Source organism: Danio rerio, chromosome 9, assembly GCF_052040795.2.
Source record: "Danio rerio strain M-AB ecotype USA chromosome 9, GRCz13ab, whole genome shotgun sequence".
Taxonomy (NCBI): Eukaryota; Metazoa; Chordata; class Actinopteri; order Cypriniformes; family Danionidae; genus Danio; species Danio rerio.
Window position 1 is genome coordinate 20,743,474 of NC_141029.1, and position 22,711 is coordinate 20,766,184.

The window sequence follows — 22,711 nt, forward strand, 5'->3', positions numbered from 1 at the left end:
ACAGCTGGTCTCACATTAACAATCATCAATAAACCTATCAGACGTTTCCAACCTTCATAAATAGCCCTTTTTTCGACCTCTCTTTTCTTTGTTTTTGTAGAATCTCCCCATCCACCCCATCTCACCCTTTTCCTCTTATACCAGGGGGAGCTCTCGAGACCTACCTGATCTCGGACCCCCTTCTATACTAAATGACCAGACGGAAACCCTGGGCCAAGTATCTCCGAGCTCAGGGTACTCTCCCAGGACAGCATGGCAAACCTTTAGTAAATATCTAGCATTAGCTTCAAAGTTTGGTTTGAAGTCAAGACATTAACAAAAGTGATCTTAATTCCAACACAAACCAACAGAGAAGTTTCAACAGAAGCTCAGTAACATTCAATCTTTTTCCTAGAGACTGTTTAGATTACCATGTCACTGATGAGAAGATCAACTCTATGCTGACTGAAATCATCAAATGGCCTTAAACAGTTACTAAATGCACTTAAGAATGTTTCATTTTCAAATGCATGCACATATGATAGTGCTTTACGAGCTTGGTTTGCACTGCCAACTGAGTTGTAGTTTGTTGGTCAGGGTTCAAATGGCATTTTAAGTGTTAACATGTTTTCACAGCTAGATTTTTGCCAATTAGGTTATACAGATTTTCCTCCGCATGTATACACATCAATCTAAAGCTGCATTTTTAATTTGCAGGGTGTACGTTGGATTAAGGTTCACAGCATAATACACGCTACTCATTATTTATGAGCAGACATGGGTCGGTATAGGATTATATATACCGTTATTACAGTATAATAACCTTGGATAAAAATATCATGGTTTGATGGTATTGTGATTACTGCTTTAAAATATAATTCATAGAATACGAAAAAAACATATGCAAAACTAAACTGGATGACCTACTGTTTCCAGTAAGATTCTAAAGTGTGCATCCAATGGATGCTGTGTACTATCCCATGATGCACAGTGAGAGAATTTATGAATGGGAGTAAAGCAGGTATGTCATGTGATGATAACAAAATGGCATCTGTAGTACATCCAATTTCCATTCATACTTCTCATGTTCATATTGTGTAGAGTGTATTTTTCTTGGTCGAGTAGTAAATTCAAATTCAACTGCAGTACCTACTGAGTAGTAGGCAATTTCAGACACAGCCAATATGTTTTATTTTAAAAAACATTTGTAAATATTTTGGAACATTAAACATATATGGATATATCATCTCCTGGAGATACTGTTGTGCTTTTTAAAAAAACAATATAAAACCTTACATATACCTTAGGAACGGTATAGCCAGCCTGATCTCACGAGAAAACATAAGTATTTTAAGTTTTGGCAGTTTAGTGGCTAATTCGTACGAATTCAGTCGTAAGAAAATGTAAGATTTTAAAAAGTAGGCGTGGCACCTAACCCCACAACTAAACCCAACCGTCATTGGGGGATACGCAAATCGTACTAAATGTACAAATTTGTACAAATTAGCCACTAAATGAAAAAGTTACGAATTGCCGTGAGATTGTGTTGGTATAGCAGAAAATATTGGTGGTTTTAAAACCTTAAATTTTTCCAAAACCATGGTATACCTTGAAAATGGTTATCATCCCATGCCTATGAGTATTTTTATAAGGGCCAAATTTTTGTCATACCTTAAGTAGTATTGAGCTCATATACTTTTACTCTACTTGCAGTAAATGTAATGATACTTTTACATGATTGAGATTTATTTTTATTTTGATTTTTTTCAGTATTCTTCCCACCACTACCAGTACAGTCAGTTTCTTTAGTGTTACTCACTGCAGCAGCTGTTTGCTTTGCTTTGGCTTTATAGGCCACTGTATAAGGAATTATTTTTGGGTATGTCACATTTTACTTTATTTGTTACTTATAGCATCCTGCACCCACTAGTATTTTTTTTTTTTTTTTTTGATATTGTGCAAACTTATTCATGAATTTTGGAATATTGCATCAAAAGTGCATACATATTATAGTTATTCCAGAACTGTGGGTACATTTTATGCATTAATTTGAACTGCAAACATATACAACAAATGTATCATTTACAGCAAACCAAATAAATTATTAATGTAAAATATATTAAATACAATGCTTACATCTGATAGCGAACATTTGATTCGATTACTGGTGTTTAACTTATTAATTGAAAAAAATATATACTTTTGCTGCTTGTTTAAACTACTTATTTAAAATGAGTTGAAACAACACAATTCTTAAAGTTTTTTGGGGGACAACTTAATTGTTTAATGTTCATTTCACTTAAATTAGAAAAACGATTAAGTTAACCTAATCGATTTGTGTTGGGACAACATGATGGAATTGTGTGGTACCCAGCATTGTTTACAGTCATTTAAAACCATAACAGTTAACAACAATCATTTTCCACCATTTTGTGCTTTATTTTAAGATGCTAAGCTCAAACCAGACACCACATGGCAGTCTAAAACAAAATTGTATGTATACTTTTTTCATAGAATTGCTTTTTTTGAATGTTAATAAGAGTTTCACAGAAATCTAAATAATATTTGACATAATTAACCTTCTATTGGTATATCCTAAAATTTTTGCCCAAATTAATGAAAAAAGAATAGTGTCATATATCAATGCCTTCTAGAGTTTCACTTAAAGCAAGTCTATGAGCACTTTAAATATTGTCATAAAATGAATGCAAAGACATTTCATTCATTCCTTTTCTTGTCAGCTTAGTTCCTTTATTAACCCGGGGTCGCCACAGCGGAATCAACTTATCAAGCACATTTTTATGCAGCAGATGCCCTTCCAGCCGCAACCCCATCGCAAAGACATTTGTCACTTGTTTTTTTTTTTATGCATTGTATCGTTGTTCTGGAGTGATTCAAGTTCATATGGCTTTTCCAAGGTTAATATGAGTGGTAATTTGCACCTTAAGGAAATTATTTGTTATTTTGATAGCCAAAACAAATCGTTAGAAGCCTCTGTGAACTTTCTTATACTTGCTGGGAAATACTTTTTTTATACTTTTTTTTTGTGAAATAGATTTAATTTAATGAAATCTCTTAGATTAATTGATAATAAGAAATTTGCTTCTTTATTAAGTAAATATGATGAGATCTATCATGCCACTTAAATTTTTTAAAAGAAATATATATATATTTTTTTTACTTGCATCATTATTTGTTTATGTACTTTATCCCACTTTGCTTTTTCCCCTTATTCAGTTTATTTAATGTGAACTGTTCCCTTTTACTGTATTCTAAGTTGTATTGCACAGTTAACCAGAAAAACCAGAGGTGACCAGAGTGAAGAACTCAATGTCTGAATAAAAAAGTTTTAAGCTAATATTTTATGACGAAATATCCCATTTTTATTTTATTGATATTTATGACACACAAACATTATTTTTTAGAGATACAAATTCTTATTATTCAAAATAATTTCATCAATGTTTTCAAAAAATTATAGATTTATCTTGAGAGAACCTCAAAGAAATGAGGAAAGGGGTCAAATGTGGACAAAATAGGCTCATTCTAATATTTTGTCCTCGTTCTTTGTTCCTGCAGATTTACCTGAAGGAGATTCTTCGTGAGATTGGAGTATATAATTCCAGAGGGCCTCATAAGAGCACATGGGAACTAAAGCCAGAGTATCGGCACTATCAGGAGGGACAAGAGGAGGAGAAAGAGGCAGCGAAAATGGAGTAATCCCATGTAAAAACTTGTGTTGTGTTTAGTTTATTGCAACTGTTGTTTCTTTCATACAAGATTTGTATTAGTTCCTTGTTCTTTTCCAATGATGTTAGTATATATATAAAACAGAATTGTTTTTCTTGAGTTATATAACCTAAGTGTTTCTTTAAGAGCATTATGAAATGAATACTGTAATTTGCATATGACTCTTGTATTCCTTGAGTTGAGTGCACTTGTGTTGTGGTCCACAGGAGCATATTAATAACATTAATGAAAATGCAAACACCCTTTGGAGATTTATTTCTCCTTTGGTTTAATAGTTTATATAACTCCTGTCAGTAACAATTCCGATGCTGCGCAATTTAACAGATGGGCAGATATAATTATACAGAAGAGACATATCACACAATACCGCATCCAGGTCACACTAGAGTTGTTAGAAGAAAAATATATATTTTATTAAGTTGAAGCCTATTTTAGGACCATTAGATTTTCAGTATTATTGGAAAATTCATTAACATAATGCCTTTTAGCTTTTCTGCAATTATCATTATTTTTTCTCAATAGTGTTTACTCATGACGCTAATTTGTTTCAATTTAAATAAGCACTGAGGCAACACACAAAATACTTTGTATTTAAGATCTTGAGGGTTGAATTAATAATGAGCATTTATGGATAAATAATTGTATGATCGCAAAATCTTTGGAGTCAAATATTTCTTACCAGGTTTCCAATATATTTTGTCACCCCCTAATACATAATTTTAAAATACAAACCTAATGTATAGACAAAACAAAACACAGTGTTATTGGAAAGAGAATGTTAAAAGATGCTACACTATTAAAAAATTCAGGTTTTATTTTCCCCCATTTATTTATGCTTTTAAATAGGATTACGAGACCTTAATCTTTCTTTGAACAATATTTAATCTTGAAAAGTTCAAAAAAGTTACTTCTATTAAGATTTTTAGTTGCTTAAAGTGCTATATTCAGGGTTGGTGTTGTATATTACAGTACAAAATCCTTGTAATAAACTGCCAGTACATTTTCTGCTATTTTAGACGTATTTCTCTCTATATTATTTCTTATATATTATTTTAAACTATTAAAATGTCAATAAAAGTCACTTTGTTAAACTGCAGAGTTGAATTTTCAACTTCAAAAGTCAACAGATTAACGTCCCACAATTCACAACGGTAAATAAATGGAAAACACATGTGAATCACAAAGTACCCAAAACGGAAATGAACAGTTATTAGGTTCCCTAATAATGATATAATAAATGAAATAATGGTATTTTACAGTTTAAACTAATATGTTCCATATAATATATATTTTCAATGTGTATTTTTTTGTTTTAGCGGTTAATCCTGATTTAAGTGTCAGATGATCTTTCAGAAATTGATTTGTTCAAGAACATTGCTGATTATTTTACCAATTACTAATCAATATAGCAAACAAACAATGGTATCACTTAAGATTTCATTAGGATTTTTTTAACAAATTAATGCTCATGGATACTTCTCAGGCATGGATTGGCTAATTGGGAGTACCGGGCGAATTCCCGGTGGGCCGGTCCGTTTTTTGGCCGCGAGGGCCGGTGTCCCTAGCTGCTTGCACTCTCAGCAGTCGCACTTTTTTCATTTATTTATTTACTTGACCATAGCCTTTACTCATTTTATTCAGTATTTTGCCGCAGCTCCACTCTTTTTATTTATTTTCTCGCAGTCCTGTGAGCAAAATGCAGCCTGCAGGTTAATGATAACAGCGGCACCTTAGCGAATACAAGAATTTGAATAATTAATATGAATGAATATTACACCTGCTCAATGAAAATCAGATGATTCACTACAATAATAAATCTGACATAACCTGATCAGAAATCTAAAAATGGGAGAAAAAGTTTAAGCCATAAATAGAAAGTAACACTGTGGTAAAGAGTCTTGCAGGTAACAATGCAATACTTTTTATTCCGAAGGCAGCAGCATTATACCGCCATTGTGGTCCAGTGGTAAGCACCACCGACCCAAGTTCAAACCTCACCTAAATTATATATATATATATATATATATATATATATATATATATATATATATATATATATATATTTTTTTTTTTTTTTTTGTGTTAAGACATAATACTGTATGGGTTACTTATGTACGTGTACATATTTTATTTTTATTGTGACCACCTTTACAAAGGACTGGATTTGTATTAAAAATTTAGCACAGAATAGGCTGTTTAATCAAATATTGCAGGAAGGGACATTGTGATGTTTTAAAGCAGGGGTCACCAAACTTGTTCCTGGAGGGCCGGTCCCCTACAGCTTTTAGCTCCAACTCTAATCAAACACACCTGAACAAGCTAATCAAGTTACTAGGTATACTTGAAACATCCAGGCAGGTGTGTTGAGGCAAGTTGGAGCTAAAGCCTGCAGGGAAACCGGCTCTCCAGGACCGAAATTGGTGACCCGTTTTAAGTAGTGTTGCAGATTTAGCTACACTTTAATGTTCTCATATTTATGAAAACATTTTAAGTTCTAAAGCAGCTGTTTTCTTAAAAAAAAAAAAACATGATAGTGTCATTAGAAAATAAATTGGAAATGACATTGTTTTACTTTAGTCAGTCGTGAACTGAGGTGGGCCGGTATAAGGCTTGAAATGCTAGGGCTGAAAAGGAGTCTCACTGTGTGGCCCTGTAACTTCTCTACCATTGACAATCAGTTTTAATCACATTCGCTTCTTATAAAAAAAATTCAATTGATTTATAACTAGTGACAATTTAAAGTATAAATGACTTCTCCATTTCAATACATTTTACAATGTTTTTCATCAGTGTCCCATGAGGTCACCGAAATTGATAATCTGATTTGTTTAAGAACATTAATCTACCATTTACTGATCAACATGCAAACAGGGTTTCATAAAGTGAAACTTAAGACTTTAAGACCTTTTTCAGAACATAATGAATGAAATTTTAGACTTCTACAGTCACACACACACACACATATATATATATATACACACACATATATATATATATACACATACATGTATATATACATACATTCATGTGTATATATATATATATAAATAAATAAATAAAATGGTTTTTAGCAACAGTTTGTCTCAATGCAAGAAAACTAGCGGTCTACACCATTTTTTTAAATGACAAGTTTACCATTGTTAAATACATTTGTTGCAGAAGCAATTACATAATCAAAAATATGCTTTTGTTGAATTTTGGTCCAAATTGATGGAGTAGAACATCTTTAACATAATACAATTCTGTTATGAAAACTTGTTTCATGTTTATATAAAAATGTCTACTCTACTAATAGTTTTTGTATTAATAATAATGTTAAATATTAAATTGCTGTTATTATCACGAGTAACTGTAATTGTTTTACGTTTTCTTTCCCTGATTTTATTAAGATGGATTGTTGGTAGATTGGATGGATATCAGCTCCATTGGGTAGCTTTACGTGGCCAGAGGAATATTAAGACCGGTTTAAAATGATTTAAGACACAACACAATACTGCAGTTAATTTAGGACTAAGGCCTAAAATTGTGTTTCTGAAATTAAAGACATTAAGTCGTTTAAGACCCTGCAGATACCCTGAAACAGTGCCACTTTTAGGTTTTATTAAGCTTATTTGAACTAATACAACATTATAAAATGTATACTTTTCCCCCTACTTTATAAATGTCAGTCTCAGAGGAAAAACAACAACCACAACTTTTAACAGTGTTCATAAAATGGCTTCATAAATGCATATAAACATTACCCAGATGCAATTAAGCTGCATGCATTAAACATTATTAATTGGGGAATAAAAGAAAAACCCACAAAACTGCAGCATTCATGGTTCGGGTGCTCTGGTGGATATTTATTATGTAATAGAAAAATAAATCATAGTAGAGCGCATTAGATGACAACATTAATGCACGATTACACACCAAAAACCACACATGTACATTTGTGTTCATCTGGGCTTTCTCTCCCAGCTCGCTCTCAAGTGTGAAAGTCATGTGTGGTAGGTGCTGTAGGTGTGAATCTTATTCCATCACCACCTTCATACTATTTTTTTTTTTCTCCAGCATTTCGGCCCTCCACTGTTATCTTCAGATTGCTGGATCAGCCCATGCCATCTGGATTTATGGTTTACAGCCTGTGGAAAAAATGGAGAGAAAAATCGGTCAAAAATAGAGTCTTCAGACCTTAGAGCTTACAAACCTACATGAAAACATGTGCTCAGGTAATACATGCGATTATGTACTTTCACTGGTCGTGACCTCAGCAATTTTTAGTCATCATTGCACATCAGCTTGACATTCACTTGTTGCTAAACTATTTGCAATAAATGCACATTTAAGATAGTCGCAAGCATCATACCTTACAATCCTTTACGATACATTATTATTTTCTGCTTTGTGTGCCACAGCTTGTATTCATCCAGGATTTAATGCTATAAACCAAAGGAGATAAAAACAGCATTAATCTCATTCACCAACATGTAAACCGATAGGTATAATATCAACCATAAATGCATATTCATGAGGCAGAAGGGCTCTTGACATAGCGAGCACTCATATGCTAATGCAGTACCTGATGGACAGGTAACAGCCGCCTTCTGCATGTTAAACGCACTCTCATTTAATGGGCATCTTTCCTATGCTCTCCACAGATGTACAGACCCCGCAGAGAGCAACCGGCCCACGTCCACACTCCTGTGGCACATCTGAGGAAGAGGAGGGTCAATTAGTCGTCATTACTCGATATACATTTAATGCTCATAACGGTCAAAAACTAGCATAAATGTTAGTAGAGCAACACTTCAACTAGGTCAGGGGTTCCCAAATTGTGCCAGTGACCCCCAATATCCTCTGAGGTGGTTATAAATATATAAACCTTGCATACAACGGCCAACACATACCAAAAGACCAAAGTCTATTCATGATTTAAATGAGAACACCACTCGGAGACCATCCTCCATGTTCAGTTGTGGCCTGTATTTATTTTTAATGTACACGAGAGCCATAAAGGTGTCAAAATCAATGTGCGGTCTTTTTAATATAAATGTAGTCACACCAGGGGTCACAAAACAAATGTAAAAGCTGAGAGCTTATTATTTGCACATTGTTGTTATTTTATGTAACTAGTAACTACTATTTATTTAGTTTTTTTTTAGTTCTGTAGGCTACGAATAAAATGACAATTCTAATAGGTTAATACAAAGAATTGATTTTTGGAAATTACAAATCTACGGTGTATTTTTCCTGCTGCAACCCCTTCTTTGGGAACCAGGTCAGTCTAGGTCAGTGTAATACATTTAAAACATGTGCAAGTAATAAAAAGGGAGTTCATTGGAATACAAGCTTCATTGGAAATTACACGGACAATGCAGTAGTATTTACTATACTAAAAACTTATACCAAGTACAAAACATGGTATATTACTAAATTACTTTAAAAGAAAAAAAAAGTCATTAATTATGTTAATAAGGAACTAATAACATTACACTTAGCTCATAACATGATAAATTAGCCAAATAATTCAGAAACAAACATAACTGCATGCGAGGCTTGTAATGCACCTTTTTTGGGGGGGCAAATGAATTTGCCCTAAATATTACCCCAATTACAGTGCTAAATACTATTAAAAAGGAGAAAGTATTTGAATGTGTTTAACGGTCATTTTATTTTAGCTTATACAATGTATATTTGCTTGAATTGAGGTAAAGTTGGTTTTATACTTGCATGTTCAGGCTATAATTCAATATAATTTCAGAAATGTTTTCACTGCTTTTAGCCACCAAAACAAAACATTGTTTAAAATAAAAAAAAAAAAAAACTGCACAAATGTTGTTTAAGCCACACTTGCAATTTCAGACAGACTATTCAAAGTTGAGTGTTGAGTTCTTACTGTTAAAAATAAACAAACGTGTGCAAAATTTAACTTTACCTCATTTTTGCACAAACACAAATGTTTGATAACTATTTTGTAAAACAGCTCCGTGTTAGAAACTTAGGGTATCAACATTTGCATGATCAAAATAATATATATATTTTTTTGTTATCAATATTTATGGGCAGTTTTTATGTTGAATTACTAAACGTTAGCTGAAACAGAACCGTATTATAAGAAATGCTAAAAAAAAAATCTTCTGTTAACCATGAGGTAAAGACAAAGTAAACCTGTACATCTGACCAAGCCAAATATATTTTTATCAAGTCGTTTTAATGGTTCATGATGCTCGTGGCATGGTGGTGGTGAACACGTGTTAGGCCACCACAAACCCTGCACAATGTAACATTAACAATCTATAGGTCAACTCTAAATCTACATGCGTCTAAAATCATTTAAGTTTAGATTACCTTGTATGCTGTCTTGATATATCATTGTATTGTACTGTAATTTGGTCAGTGATCTCATAAGTTTGTCTCTGCTGCAGGGATTGCGTCTGTTTCTTCAAGCTATTCTTCGAGAAAGGCTGAGACTCACGCTGCTCGGGTTTAAAAGCAGCAGGAAACGCATCACACAACACTCTCCGCCCATCCAGTGGGCACGCGCGCCCTCTACAGGAGACAAACAACACACACTAAACTAGAGAATCTGAAGTCCTCAGGTAATTATTCATAGATTACAAGTGAATTCCGTTCAAATTTACATATATTAGTGAGATCTAAAATACCCAAGGAAAACTACATATTAATAAACAATTTTTGCCTCTTCCAGTGAAAAAACACCAGCCTAAAAACTGACCAGGCTATCAACATGATTTCCCATCCTGTTTAACTGATTTTAGAGAGGGTTGACAACTTTATTTGGCTGGTAAGCTGTGAGAGCTGGTGTGAGACCAGCTAAACCATACGAACACAAGCCTCATTCAAATGCTCAATTGTACCAAACACATACATGCCGCAAAACTATTTTCATTCAACAATCCAACCTTCTGGCTGTAAGAAACACTTAAGACGAAAAAGAAAGAACACTGTAGTCAATAACAACTGTTTTTACAGATCAGCAGAGAAACAAATATGGTATCACACAAATCTGAGGAAAATTAAATGGAATCAGCATGTACTTTGCAGTTTTAAAACAAACAACTGTATCTGATTGCAACTATCTGCATTTTTAAAAAAAAAGCTTATAGTGAGGTGTTGAACCGAGCTGATTGACATTACTCATGGCTCGAACACGAGAGATGTCAGTTGAAACAAAGGAGAAGTTTATCAAACTTTCTCAAAGGTAAATATTCACTGAATGATGCAAAAGATGTTAGTTGTTTGCAGTTAGTTGTGTCTATATCTGGACTAAAATCAAATGGGAAGGTTGTAGAAGTGAAGAATACTGGTAGACCAAGGAAGACGTCAAAGCATCAAAAAGCAATATGCATTCAAAACAGAAAATGCACAACAAAGCAAATGAGGAACAAATGGGCAGAAAGTGAAAAAAGTGTGACTGGACTGTAAGAAATCACCTGAAAGAACTGGGATTTACATAAAGAAAAACCATCAGTAACATGTAAACAGAAAAGAACAAGGTTCCAGTGGGCTAAAGAAAGGCAATCTTGGACTGCGGATGACTGGATGGGAGTGATATTCAGTAATGAATCACAAATCTGCATTGGTCAGGGTGATGATGCTGGAACTTTTGTCAGGTGCCATTCCAATGAAATTTATGACAACTGCCTGAAGAAAACATGCAAATTTCCCCAATCATTAGTGATATGGGGTTGTACCGTATGTCAGGTGAGATGACAGTCACTGCATCCTTTATAAATGCACAAGTTCCTATTAAGATTTTGGACACTTTTCTTATTCCATCAATTGAAGGGATGGTTGGTGATGAAGACATACTTTTTAAGTTGATAATGCATCGTGCCCTAAGGCAAAATCTGTGAAAACTTTCCTACAGGAAAGACATAAAATGTCAATGGGATGACCTGCAAATAGTCTAAACCTCAATCCAATTGAATATCTGTAGTGGAAATTAAAGAAATAGTCCATAAGGATCCAACCTGCAAAGCTGATCTGGCAACTGCAATAAGATAAAGTTGGAGACAGATTAATGAAATAATGTTTAATCCACGCCTCAGTTAATTCAATAAGTAAAAAGTCAGAGGAGGTGCAACAAAGCACTAGTGGTGTTTTTATTTGGTGATTCCATATCATTTTCCTGAGATTTGTATGATTCCATATTTTTCTTCCTATGTTTGATATGTTAAAACAGTTGTAATTGACTACAGTGTTCTTTCTTTTTAGTGTTTTGTATACAGCCAGAAGGTTGGATTGTTGACTGAAAATAGTTTTGTGGCATGTATGTGTTTGTTTGTTTTGTCTACACAATTAAAGATTTTAATTAACAGAGTGGTGATTCTATACTTTTTGCCAGGGGTTGATGGTTTTAAAATGCCTAGCTAATATGGTCATGCTGGTTTTTACTTGATTGTACCTAGTCTCAAATTGCCTGCCTGCAACCAACTAAAAATGTTAAGAAAGCAAGCAAACAAACGAAAAAACTGCTATAAAACCATGACTAGATTGACTATATGACCTGTTTTCCAGCAGGGTCATCATGAAGAAGCCACATCAGTTCACTGAAGGAAATTATTTCAATAAACCCTTTTCACATTTCCAGTTTTCTTGGCAGTGGAAGTCATCATAGTTGGGTGAACTTAGAGAGCAGTCAATAGGGTTTTTTCTACGTTCCAATTTACTAAAATAACCTTTCAATTAATTTTTTTTTGTAACTTGTTACAAACATGATATAAAGTAGCTTTATGTGTTTTAAAAAATCTAAGTATTAAAAACTTTTAAGGATTTTAGAAGCTGATAACTGATAAATGCGTCATCACCATCTTGTGAAAAGGGTCCAGTAACGCTAAAATCTATGTCGCGAGGGATGACAAATGTTGATATTCCCTTTGTATGACTTTCATACTTTGACACTATAAGCTAAAAAAAGCTTATTTTAACTTTGCTGCACATCATATGCATATATAGGAGCTCGTTCTGTCACACAGTACAGCCAATTGTGAATTTTTAGGTTTAGGTTTTTTTAGTTTTTCTGAGAACTGAGTGACATAACCCGGTTTTAGTGATATTTAAGACAGCAGGAAAAAGTCAGAACATCAGTAGTCAGAATTGACACAGTATAGACACATTAGAAGTGGCTATTTCCTTTTCGGTGACAGATACAAACTTTGTTGTGATTAAATGACCAAGAAATATTTATTTTTTAAAAAAACTATGTAGTTTTAGTAATAATTTGGATCAGTTTTCATTATTATATACTACTATAATTTTGTTGTGCTTTTGTTGTTAACATTTTATTTTACAACAGTGTTTATTATAAATACAATGTTTATATAATAGTATCTTTTTCCTTTACTCCAGTTATCTTAATATTATGTGAATTAAAAATATAGCTTTTTTTGTATTTTTACATGTTGTATTAAATGTATTATTTGATTGATTTATTGCAGATTATATTTATTGCAAGTAACACAAATTATTTTAATTGATTAGATTTTTATGGACATTTTGTGGTTGAGGTTGACCTGATAGCTAGAAAGGATGTTGTGATGAACTCCAGCAGGAATCATATCATTCCCAATATAGATGGCTGAGTAAACTTCACTTGGCATTGCTGTACGTTCTATCTTGTGTTTGGTAAAACCTCTCTAAGTCTGTGTTTGTTTGTGCTCGATCTGTTCACAGAGGCCTGTGCTGTGGGGAAGAACGAAAACCCTCTCTTTTCTCCTCAGAATAAATCTTCGTCCTTAATTTCATCCTTATCATATCCAGTGCTTGCTGTGTTTGATCTGCTTTGATCCTATTTCAGAGTCATTCTGAGGTAAGAAACCACATCAGATCACACAAGAAAGTTATTTAGATTGATAATATAATATATCTAGCTGTTAATCTCATACATGTTCATACTTTAATGTGTTCTAAGCTAAAAAAAATTGGATTAAACCATTAGCATCTCACTCTAAAAATTATATTTTCCTATTTAAGTTTGACTTTTGTAAATTGGAAAATGAAAAGGTGCTATTTAAGTTGATATATAGGAACTATACTTTTGTATTTTTAAGGAAGATGCCCAGGATGCTAATGGTCAAATAAGTTTACAACAACTTTATTTATTTTTTCTTTTATTTTAACTCTTAAAACACATGTTAGTGTGTATCGTTTACATATTTCATTTTTTTCAAAACAGCAATGAATGCATACTACTATACCATTTAAACCTGATATTTAAAAAAATTACCAAAAGTGTACCAAAGCCTGACCGTTCAGAAGAACAGTAAGTTTGTTTATTCAGTTTGAAAAGTCTGTTGAGGTTGAGTAGGAAAAAGTAAGTCTAAACCAAATGTGCCCAATAAAGGTTGCCAAGCTTTCAAATTAATAGGAAATTTATAACAGATAAACAAAAGCTGGTAAAAATAATGAACATATAGAAAAGTGTGTAAATATTTTGAAATATAATATAATATAATATAATATAATTAATATAATATAATATAGTATAATATAATATAATTAATATAATATAATTAATATAATATAATAGAGCTAAACTGAACTGAACTTAAACAACAAAAACTGAACTACACTGTTCCAGTTACTATGACCATTTATGTGAAGCTGCTTTGACACAATCTACATTGTAAAAGCGCTATACAAATAAAGCTGAATATAATATACTATACTATACTATAATATAATATAATATAATATAATATAATATAATATAATATAATATAATATAATATAATATAATAAACACACTTCATACACTGGTACATAAGACATACAAATACTTCAATGAATAACAATACACATCACGTCTTTGATTCTCTAACACACACGAAGTTTATGGATAAAGTTTGGCTTCTTAAATTCAAGGATTTGTGATTCAGCTTAGTAGTCCTGCTTCTGCTTTTATCACCAGCAGGTGGTGCTCTTCAACAAGCCTTAAAGATATAGTTAACACAAACATTTAAATTCTGTCATCATTTACTCAACTTCTTTTTTCTGTTGGACACAAGAGAAGATATTTTGAAAAATGCTGAAAACCTGTGACCACTGACATACATATTATATTTGTTTTTGGTTAAAGGTTTTTGTCTTTCTCTAAAATATCTTCATTAGTGATTAATAAAAATAAGGAAAATCATAAAGCTTTGGAACAACTTGATGATTAGTAAATAACGTGTAAATAATTTTTTGGGTGAACTATCCCGTTAAGTTCAGGGTTGCCAAGTACTCGGTTTTCATGTTTTTTCTCTTCTTTTGCATTATGATTTTGCTTTATTGCATAAATGACATTTACATTGTTGTGTTAAAAATATTGTAGTCTATCAAATATATCATTCTAGCATTGATTACAACTGTATTAGTAGTATGTTGAAAGTACACATTTAAAAGGTGCAGGCCAGGAGCACAACTGTTCAGGAGAGACTGTGTGACTGTTTTTTCATTTGAAAAATAGTTGAGTTGACAGTACTCTCCAGGTTTGTTGCAGAAATATACTATATAGACGATAACCTATTTATGAATAGACTATAACCTATTTATGAAACATAATATTTGTAAATACCAAAACACAGTTGTTTTCAAAAAATAAAAACGGTGTATAATGTATTTAGTGATGTACATACCATAGTTATGTTGTTTATGTATGGGCACGTTTTGGCATTATAAGGCTGGTTTCATTTTCTAGTTTTGTTGCTAAAAGCTGGCAACCCTGCGTGCAATCATTAAAATACACTTAATCACTCAAGGAAAGACTGTTTTACATACACCTATAAAACCACAGCTCTCTAATTGCACTAATGCGGATCTTCAACCAACCATCCCTGCAATACAGAAACAATTTATAAACTAGAATAAACACAATCTAATTTAATGCTGGAAACTGTGCTTAGGGGGCTTTCAGAGCACAGACAGATGATTAATGCTGCTGCCTTTTTTGTCTAATTAGTGTCTGGGCAAAATTAAGCCATTTGTAACCGATTTCATTTTCCCTCAGGATAAAGATAAAGTAAACGGACTCTATTTGGGTTAAAATACAACTCTTTTGTTGTTGTTGCGGCTGTTTAAAGCTATATGTTTTGTGCTTGGGAACATATTAAAGCACAAATAACAGCAGGCCTACTTCTCTACACTATGCACTGATAGCCAGATGATGGCAGTAGTAGGCTACAATACGTTACTAAATTACACACTCGTATGAACAATATAATTTCTGTAATTAATCCAATCTAAAAGTGACACGATCTCTTATTGCCCAATATGAATGAGTAGGTATACACTGAAAAAATTGGATTTACTAAAAAATATTAAGGTAAGTGGTTGCAAACAATTTATATGGGTTGAAATTTAACAAATTAAGTTCAAAATTAATTTTTTTTTTACATCGTAACATATTTCCAAGGAAAAATAACAACAAAAACAGCTTGCTTTTATGTAGCCTAATGTTGCAGAATGATATAAGATGCTATAAATCTGTAACTAATACAATAAAATGAATAAATATCTTGGTGCATATATGTGTACACCCCAATGAATATGTTAGAAATATGAATATGTTATTGTTGAATAAAAATGTAAAAGGAAATTGTAACTCATAAATAAATATAATAAATACATTAATATTAAATAAAAAAGAAAGCCATGTGACTAATTAAAAGTAGTTGACTTTTTGTAGGTTGTTCAATTATTTATTTATTTTTTATTTTTATTTACTTACTTATTCATTCATTTTTTGCAACAACCCCCTTAATTTTTTTTTTCTCATCCTCATTCATTTATTTTCCTTTGGCTTACTTTCCTTATTAATCAGGGGTCACCCCAGCGGAATGAACTGCCAACTTATCCAGCATATGTTTTAAACAGTGGATGCCCTTCCAGCTGCAGCCCAGTACAAGGAAACATACTGTAATCAGTTACTTTGTGTTTTATTTCCAGCAGCTGGGGTGTCTGGAATTAAATTTTTTTACATTTCTGTTAAATTACAGAAATTTACCGTAAAATTACAATTAAGAAAATTTCTGTAGTTTAACATCCTTATTTTACTAATAAATTTCTGTAATTTAACATCTGAATTTTATGGTGAATATCTGTAATTAAATGTTCGTTATTTTACGATAAATTTCTGTATTTTAACCTCCGTATTTTACTGTAAATTTGTGTCATTTACGTCTGTTATTTTACGATAAAATTCTGTAATATAACCTCTGTATTTTGCTGTAAATTTCTGTCATTTATGTCTGTTATTTTACAACAAATTTCTGTAATTTAACTTCTGTATTTTACTGTAAATTTCTGTCATTTAACGTCCGTTATTTCTAAGTAAATTTCTGTCATTTAAAGGCCATTATTTTACTTTTTTCCCAGCACTCCAGCTACTGAAAAGAAACATGAAATAACAGATTTTTTACAGTACACTACGGCACATTTACTTTATTGAATTTACCTTTACAGCGTGTCTTTGGACTGTGTGGGAAACCAGAGCACCTGGAGCAAACCCACGCCAACACTGGGAGAACATGCCAACTCCTCACAGAAATGCCTGCAAACCCAGCCGGGGCTCGAACTAGTGACCTTCTTGCTGTGAGTGTGTGTGTATATATATATATATATATATATATATATATATATATATATATATATATATATATATATATATATATATATATATATATATATATATATATATATATATATATATATATATACAGAGAGAGAGAGAGAGAGAGAGAGAGAGAGAGAGGATATATTAAATGTGATCTAGCATACATTTAACCTGTTTTTTATTTTATTTTTATTTTTTTAGTATTCAGTGTATTTTGTTTTCACTCATAATTGATTTGCAATGCCATACAGGGGTGATTGGTGATTTTATAAAAGCAAACTCTTTATATGTGCCAATAGTTTGATGCCACCTCACTGTACGTCCACTTGAGAGATAACAAGAAAAAGCAATCAAATTCTCAAATTACCAAAAACTTCCCGTGTTTCAGCTGACTGTCCAATTATCTGGCGCCCCATGATACAACAGTCAGTGACTCAATTAAAATAAAACTGCTGAAAAACCGCTGTCCCTCAATCAGTGTTGTGGGTTTGTGTGTCCTCAGAGATATGCTGGATATGCAAATGAGTTTCAGCGCATCACAAATGCCCAGCGCAATTAAACTCCTCAAAGTGTGGATATGATGAGACTGATTCATCAAAATGAGCTTCTTTACAGTTTTTATCCAGCGAAAAGTGACCTTTAATCTCCTTCAGTGGTGATATCCTGCTGAAAACTCAAGCATGCTCACTTGCTGACTGAAGAAATTTGGGGGAAAATTAAAGTTTTTAAATATTAAAGCTTTTGGAGATTTACTTTGGCCATGCGGATGGTGCCAGGTTATATTTATGGCAGTAATTTTACCGTGTTTAATTGGAATATGAATATTTTAATGTGTAGTTTATGCCCTTCAGCTGTGAGGGACTCGAAAAATGTGATTTTAATCATAGAATTATAAAGTGCCCTTAGAAAAGCAGAAGTGGTGGGCTTTACAAATCTTTCTGGATTTAATGAGGGTGATTTCATTTTCCACAGTACAGATCTATCTATCTATCTATCTATCTATCTATCTATCTATCTATCTATCTATCTATCTATCTGTCTGTCTGTCTGTCTGTCTGTCTGTCTGTCTGTCTGTCTGTCTGTCTGTCTGTCTGTCTGTCTGTCTGTCTGTCTGTCTGTCCGTCCGTCCGTCCGTCCGTCCGTCCGTCCGTCCGTCCGTCCGTCCGTCCGTCCGTCCGTCCGTCCGTCCGTCCGTCCGTCCGTCCGTCCGTCTGTCTATCCATCCATTTATCATCCATCCGTCCGTTCGTCCATCCATTTATCATCCATCCGTCCGTCCGTCCCTCCATCCATCCATCCATCCATCCATCCATCCATCCATCCATCCATCCATCCATCCATCCATCCATCCATCTCTCTCTCTCTCAGTCTCTCTCTCTCTCTCTCTCTCGATATATATATATATATATATATATATATATATATATATATATATATATATATATATATATATATATATATATATATTTTTTTTTTTTTTTAAGCATACGTTAATCATCATTTACTGTTCCATGATCCATTAGAAATCATTGTAATATTATGATTACCTGCTATCCTTGTTGAAATCGATTTATTATTGGTGCTCAATCTCTAGAATGTTATTATTTACAGTACACTTCTTTACTGTCACTTTTTAACAGCAAATTTTAAAGAAGTATTTTGTGTTTTATTTAACGTTTTTTTCCATTGGTTTGACTCATTTCTTGAAACAGAAATTACATTCTCAAAATTTTAAGATCATTTGGCAAAACCTACAGTTAGCACAACACTATAGCTCACTTGCACAAGCTCATACCTTTCCCAAAACAGTTCACTTATGTGTCAAAACTTAATTTCCTTCTCATTTAAATAGTCAGTGCCCCCAAAATACTTTGTCCCTTTAGCATCGTGTAAGCACTGCAAGTCAAAATGTTTAGATGTTTTGTCATTATGTCAAAGGACCACTAAAATATCCCTCATGTGCACCTTACAGTCTTAGCCCAGTCCTTCATTGACAATGGTTACTGTACTGTTTTTGTCTAACAGAACACAATTGTGTATAAAACTGAAAAAAGAAATAGGATTTTAGGGTAAGAGTAACCTCCATGATTTGACATCACACACTGCACATTTACACATACCAAGGAAATGGTAACTCCTTTTTTTATGGTAATGATCAACCACATACAGTTACCTCCATAAATCAGAGCAAAAATAATAAATAGCTGTAATAAATTGTTCTCAAATGTTCAAAGGATTCAGCTACTGTATGGTATTCATGGTATTATGATCTTGACTAATTTTGACAATTGAACAGACTATTGTGCATGTAATATATACAATAAAATGACGCTGACACATTTTTGAGAGAACAACCATTAGACTGAAAATTGACAATCAGTTTAGATCAACAAGATCTATTCATTTAAAAAATTGTGCTAAATGTATTCTATCTGTACTTAATCATTTGCAAAGATGTACTTAGACATTTGCAACTTGATGAAATGAATGAGAAATTCAATTCTGTTATGAACAATTGCCAAGTGGTTTGGAGGTTTGTCCATGTTGTTTTGAGAATGTAATTTCTGTTTCAAGAAATGAGCCAAACCAATGGAGAAAAACTGTAATGGTACTTTTTTATATTTACGCAACATAAATGTTTTATTCATTAATAATAATTACAAATATTTCTTAACTACAAGAAAAAAAAAAAAAACCTAAAAGACTGGAGTAAACTTGAATTTAGTTTTGATTTTGAGTTTGGGTAAAGATAATTCTAGTATTCTGGAAAGACCAGCTTCTCTGGTCAGTCTGTCCGTAGGTTTAAGTCACTTGACCTCGTAAAAAGAGATTAGATAACTTTACTTTAAAACGAAGTGACTAAACCAATTGCTTTTAAAGTGATTAGTTGATTTTATTTTGAACATTTGAGAAAATCTGTTCCTTTTAAAGTGATTAGTTGACTTTACTTTTGAAAAAGTGAGAAAACATGTTGTCTTTAAAGTGATTGGTTGACTTTTCTTACAAAAGTGAGTAAATTTGTTGCCATACAATTATTCAGTAAATGAACTATGTGCATAATTATAAGAATTAAGTTAAGTCAACTTAACAGTTTCAAGTTACAATGGGTATACTCACTTTTTAAAGTAAAGTCAACCAATAACTTTTTTACAGTGTAGAACGGCTCACCATATTATAAAATCAGTGGCCTAGAGTTTGTCAGACAATTAAAGATATTAAAACCAGGGGTCAGATAAACCCAACAACTGAAAAATCTTCAGTCTTTTTGAATCTTTTTCAAATTTGCCTTTTTTATGTAATTCAACTCATGAAATTTAGGCTCAAGTCCCCCGGAGTTGAACAGTTTCTTGGTTAATAATAACACTACTCAGCCACATAACAGCCACATTGATCTAGAAAATAGCAACATTTCATTTTCTTCATTCTGTATATACTTCATATATACAGAAGAGCCAAGCTTTAAATAGGAAAATAGAATTTTCTGAGCGAGATGCTAATGGTCTAATCTAATTCAATGATTTATGCTAAGCTAAAGGCAGATTAATACTTCTGCGTCAAGTGCACGGGTGTAGTGTGGTGCAGCCTTTGCACGTTAGCATAGCCTTCGCTGTGGCTGACGCTGACACACACCTCTTAAAAAATCTAACGACACGTCGCAACAATGCGTAGCACAAGCTCTGTGATTGGTCAGCCTGGTAGCTGTGACGAGTGTGGCCGGTGCTGAAAGCTGCAAGCCCGATGGAGTGAGTGTTTTCAAGTGCTGAGTCCCGTGAAGCAGCTCCAGATGGAAACGTTTGTCTTGTGTTTACCATATAATTAAAGTTGTTGCTCGTCAGACGGTTCCTGCCTCTGAATGAGCGAGTTTTAGCTACTTGTACATTAAGGTAGCGTTTAGAAAAAACTAAACACCCATGAAGAAACACGACACAGAAGAACATAAAAACCTACTGCCAGCTAGCATTTTGGAAGAGTTAATGCAGAGCAACACAAACAGCACCAGCCTGATCTCACAAGAAAACGTAAGTATTTTACGTTTTGCCAGTTTAGTGGCTAATTGTACGAAATTGCACGATTTTAAAAACAAGGTAACCCCACCCCTAAACCCAACCGTCATTGGGGAATGAGCAAATCATACTAAATAGTAAGAGTTAGATCGTCCGAATTCATACGAAAGTGAAATTGTGTTGACAGCACACAGAAGTATAAATGCACGACTACATGAAAGGCAGGCGGCATTGGTCATGCTGACCACTAGACACAGCAGTATAAACCAACCTTAAAGGGGTGATCCAGAGTGAATTTTTAAGGCTGGGTTGTGTTTAAAAGATGCAAAGCAATGTGTGCTCATGCTTCACTTGTAGAAAATCACATTATTTTTTCATAGATCATACTTTAATTATATACAGCTACTCAGCTAACATGAAAACGACTGTCATATATCCTTAAGCCTGTCCTCAAGAGGTTCTGATTGGTCAGCTAACATAATAGTAGCGCCATGTCTCTACTAGCATATGCTTTGCCTCTGCTCCGTAAATACTGTCAGTCAATATAACTGTAATTAACCTTTCTCAAATGCTAGCTATATATTTTTTATAGTTTCTGTAACATAATTTAAATGATATTGTAAGCAATTTTCTCTTTGTTTTGTGTCCTTTGGAAGCCCAAATACAGAAACAGAAGAAGCTTTGTGGAAAAGCAGCATTTGGATGGCATTTTAGCTTTCTCTGCTATAACAACGCCCCTTCGCTGCGTGGGGTGTATCAGCCTGATCTCACAAGGAAACGTAACTATTTTACGTTTTGTCAGTTTAGTGGCTAATTCATATATACAAATTCTTACGAGTTCAGTCGTTCAGAAATGCACAATTTTAAAAATGAGGTGTGGCACTGAACCCCACCCCTAACCCCAACCATCATTGGGTGATGAGCAAATCGTACAAAATTGTACGAATTAGATCGTACAAATTCATACAAATTAGCCACTAAAACAAAAAGTTACGAATTGCCGTGAAATTGCGTTGGGTGTATGCGTGTAACCTAAAGGGTTTATGACATCATTAACATGGATGTATGTTCATTCACTGTAGACTTTAACAAGCTAAATCTGTTAAAGCCAATGTCTCACCCCCCTAAACTGAGTGTCTTACATTCAAAGATGTTGTTTATGTTTACACAGCTACATTACACATCAAATAAAGTTTAAAATATGAAATCATAGTGGACCACCCCTTTAAGCTAAAAGTACTCCATACCTAATGTAAAAAAAAAATAGGAAAATTTATCTCCTTATCTCCGGAATTTCTAAAATGAGCCTATTTAAAAAAAAAAGTGGAGTGTTCCTTTAAAAAAACTGTTCTTTTATTACTGTTGGAAACTCTTA

At 33.1% G+C, this 22,711-nt stretch overlaps 1 protein-coding gene and 1 long non-coding RNA gene across 2 annotated transcripts in view; one reads left to right on the forward strand and one right to left on the reverse strand.

The window, feature by feature from the left end:
• The window catches only part of gtf2f2b (general transcription factor IIF, polypeptide 2b), a 56,840-nt gene extending 52,957 nt beyond the window's left edge, over positions 1-3,883 (forward strand). The window contains 1 exon segment of the mRNA NM_001017832.1: positions 3,559-3,883. Coding sequence (NP_001017832.1) covers positions 3,559-3,699 — 141 coding nt within the window. The 3' untranslated portion in view covers positions 3,700-3,883.
• A 3,663-nt stretch (positions 3,884-7,546) lies between these two features.
• On the reverse strand, positions 7,547-10,181 carry si:dkey-239h2.3. Its single transcript, XR_015499299.1, has 4 exons — positions 10,063-10,181; positions 8,294-8,426; positions 8,081-8,153; positions 7,547-7,856 (listed from the first exon to the last, which is right to left on the reverse strand). It is a non-coding gene; the product is annotated as a si:dkey-239h2.3 (long non-coding RNA).
• Positions 10,182-22,711: the final 12,530 nt, after the last annotated feature.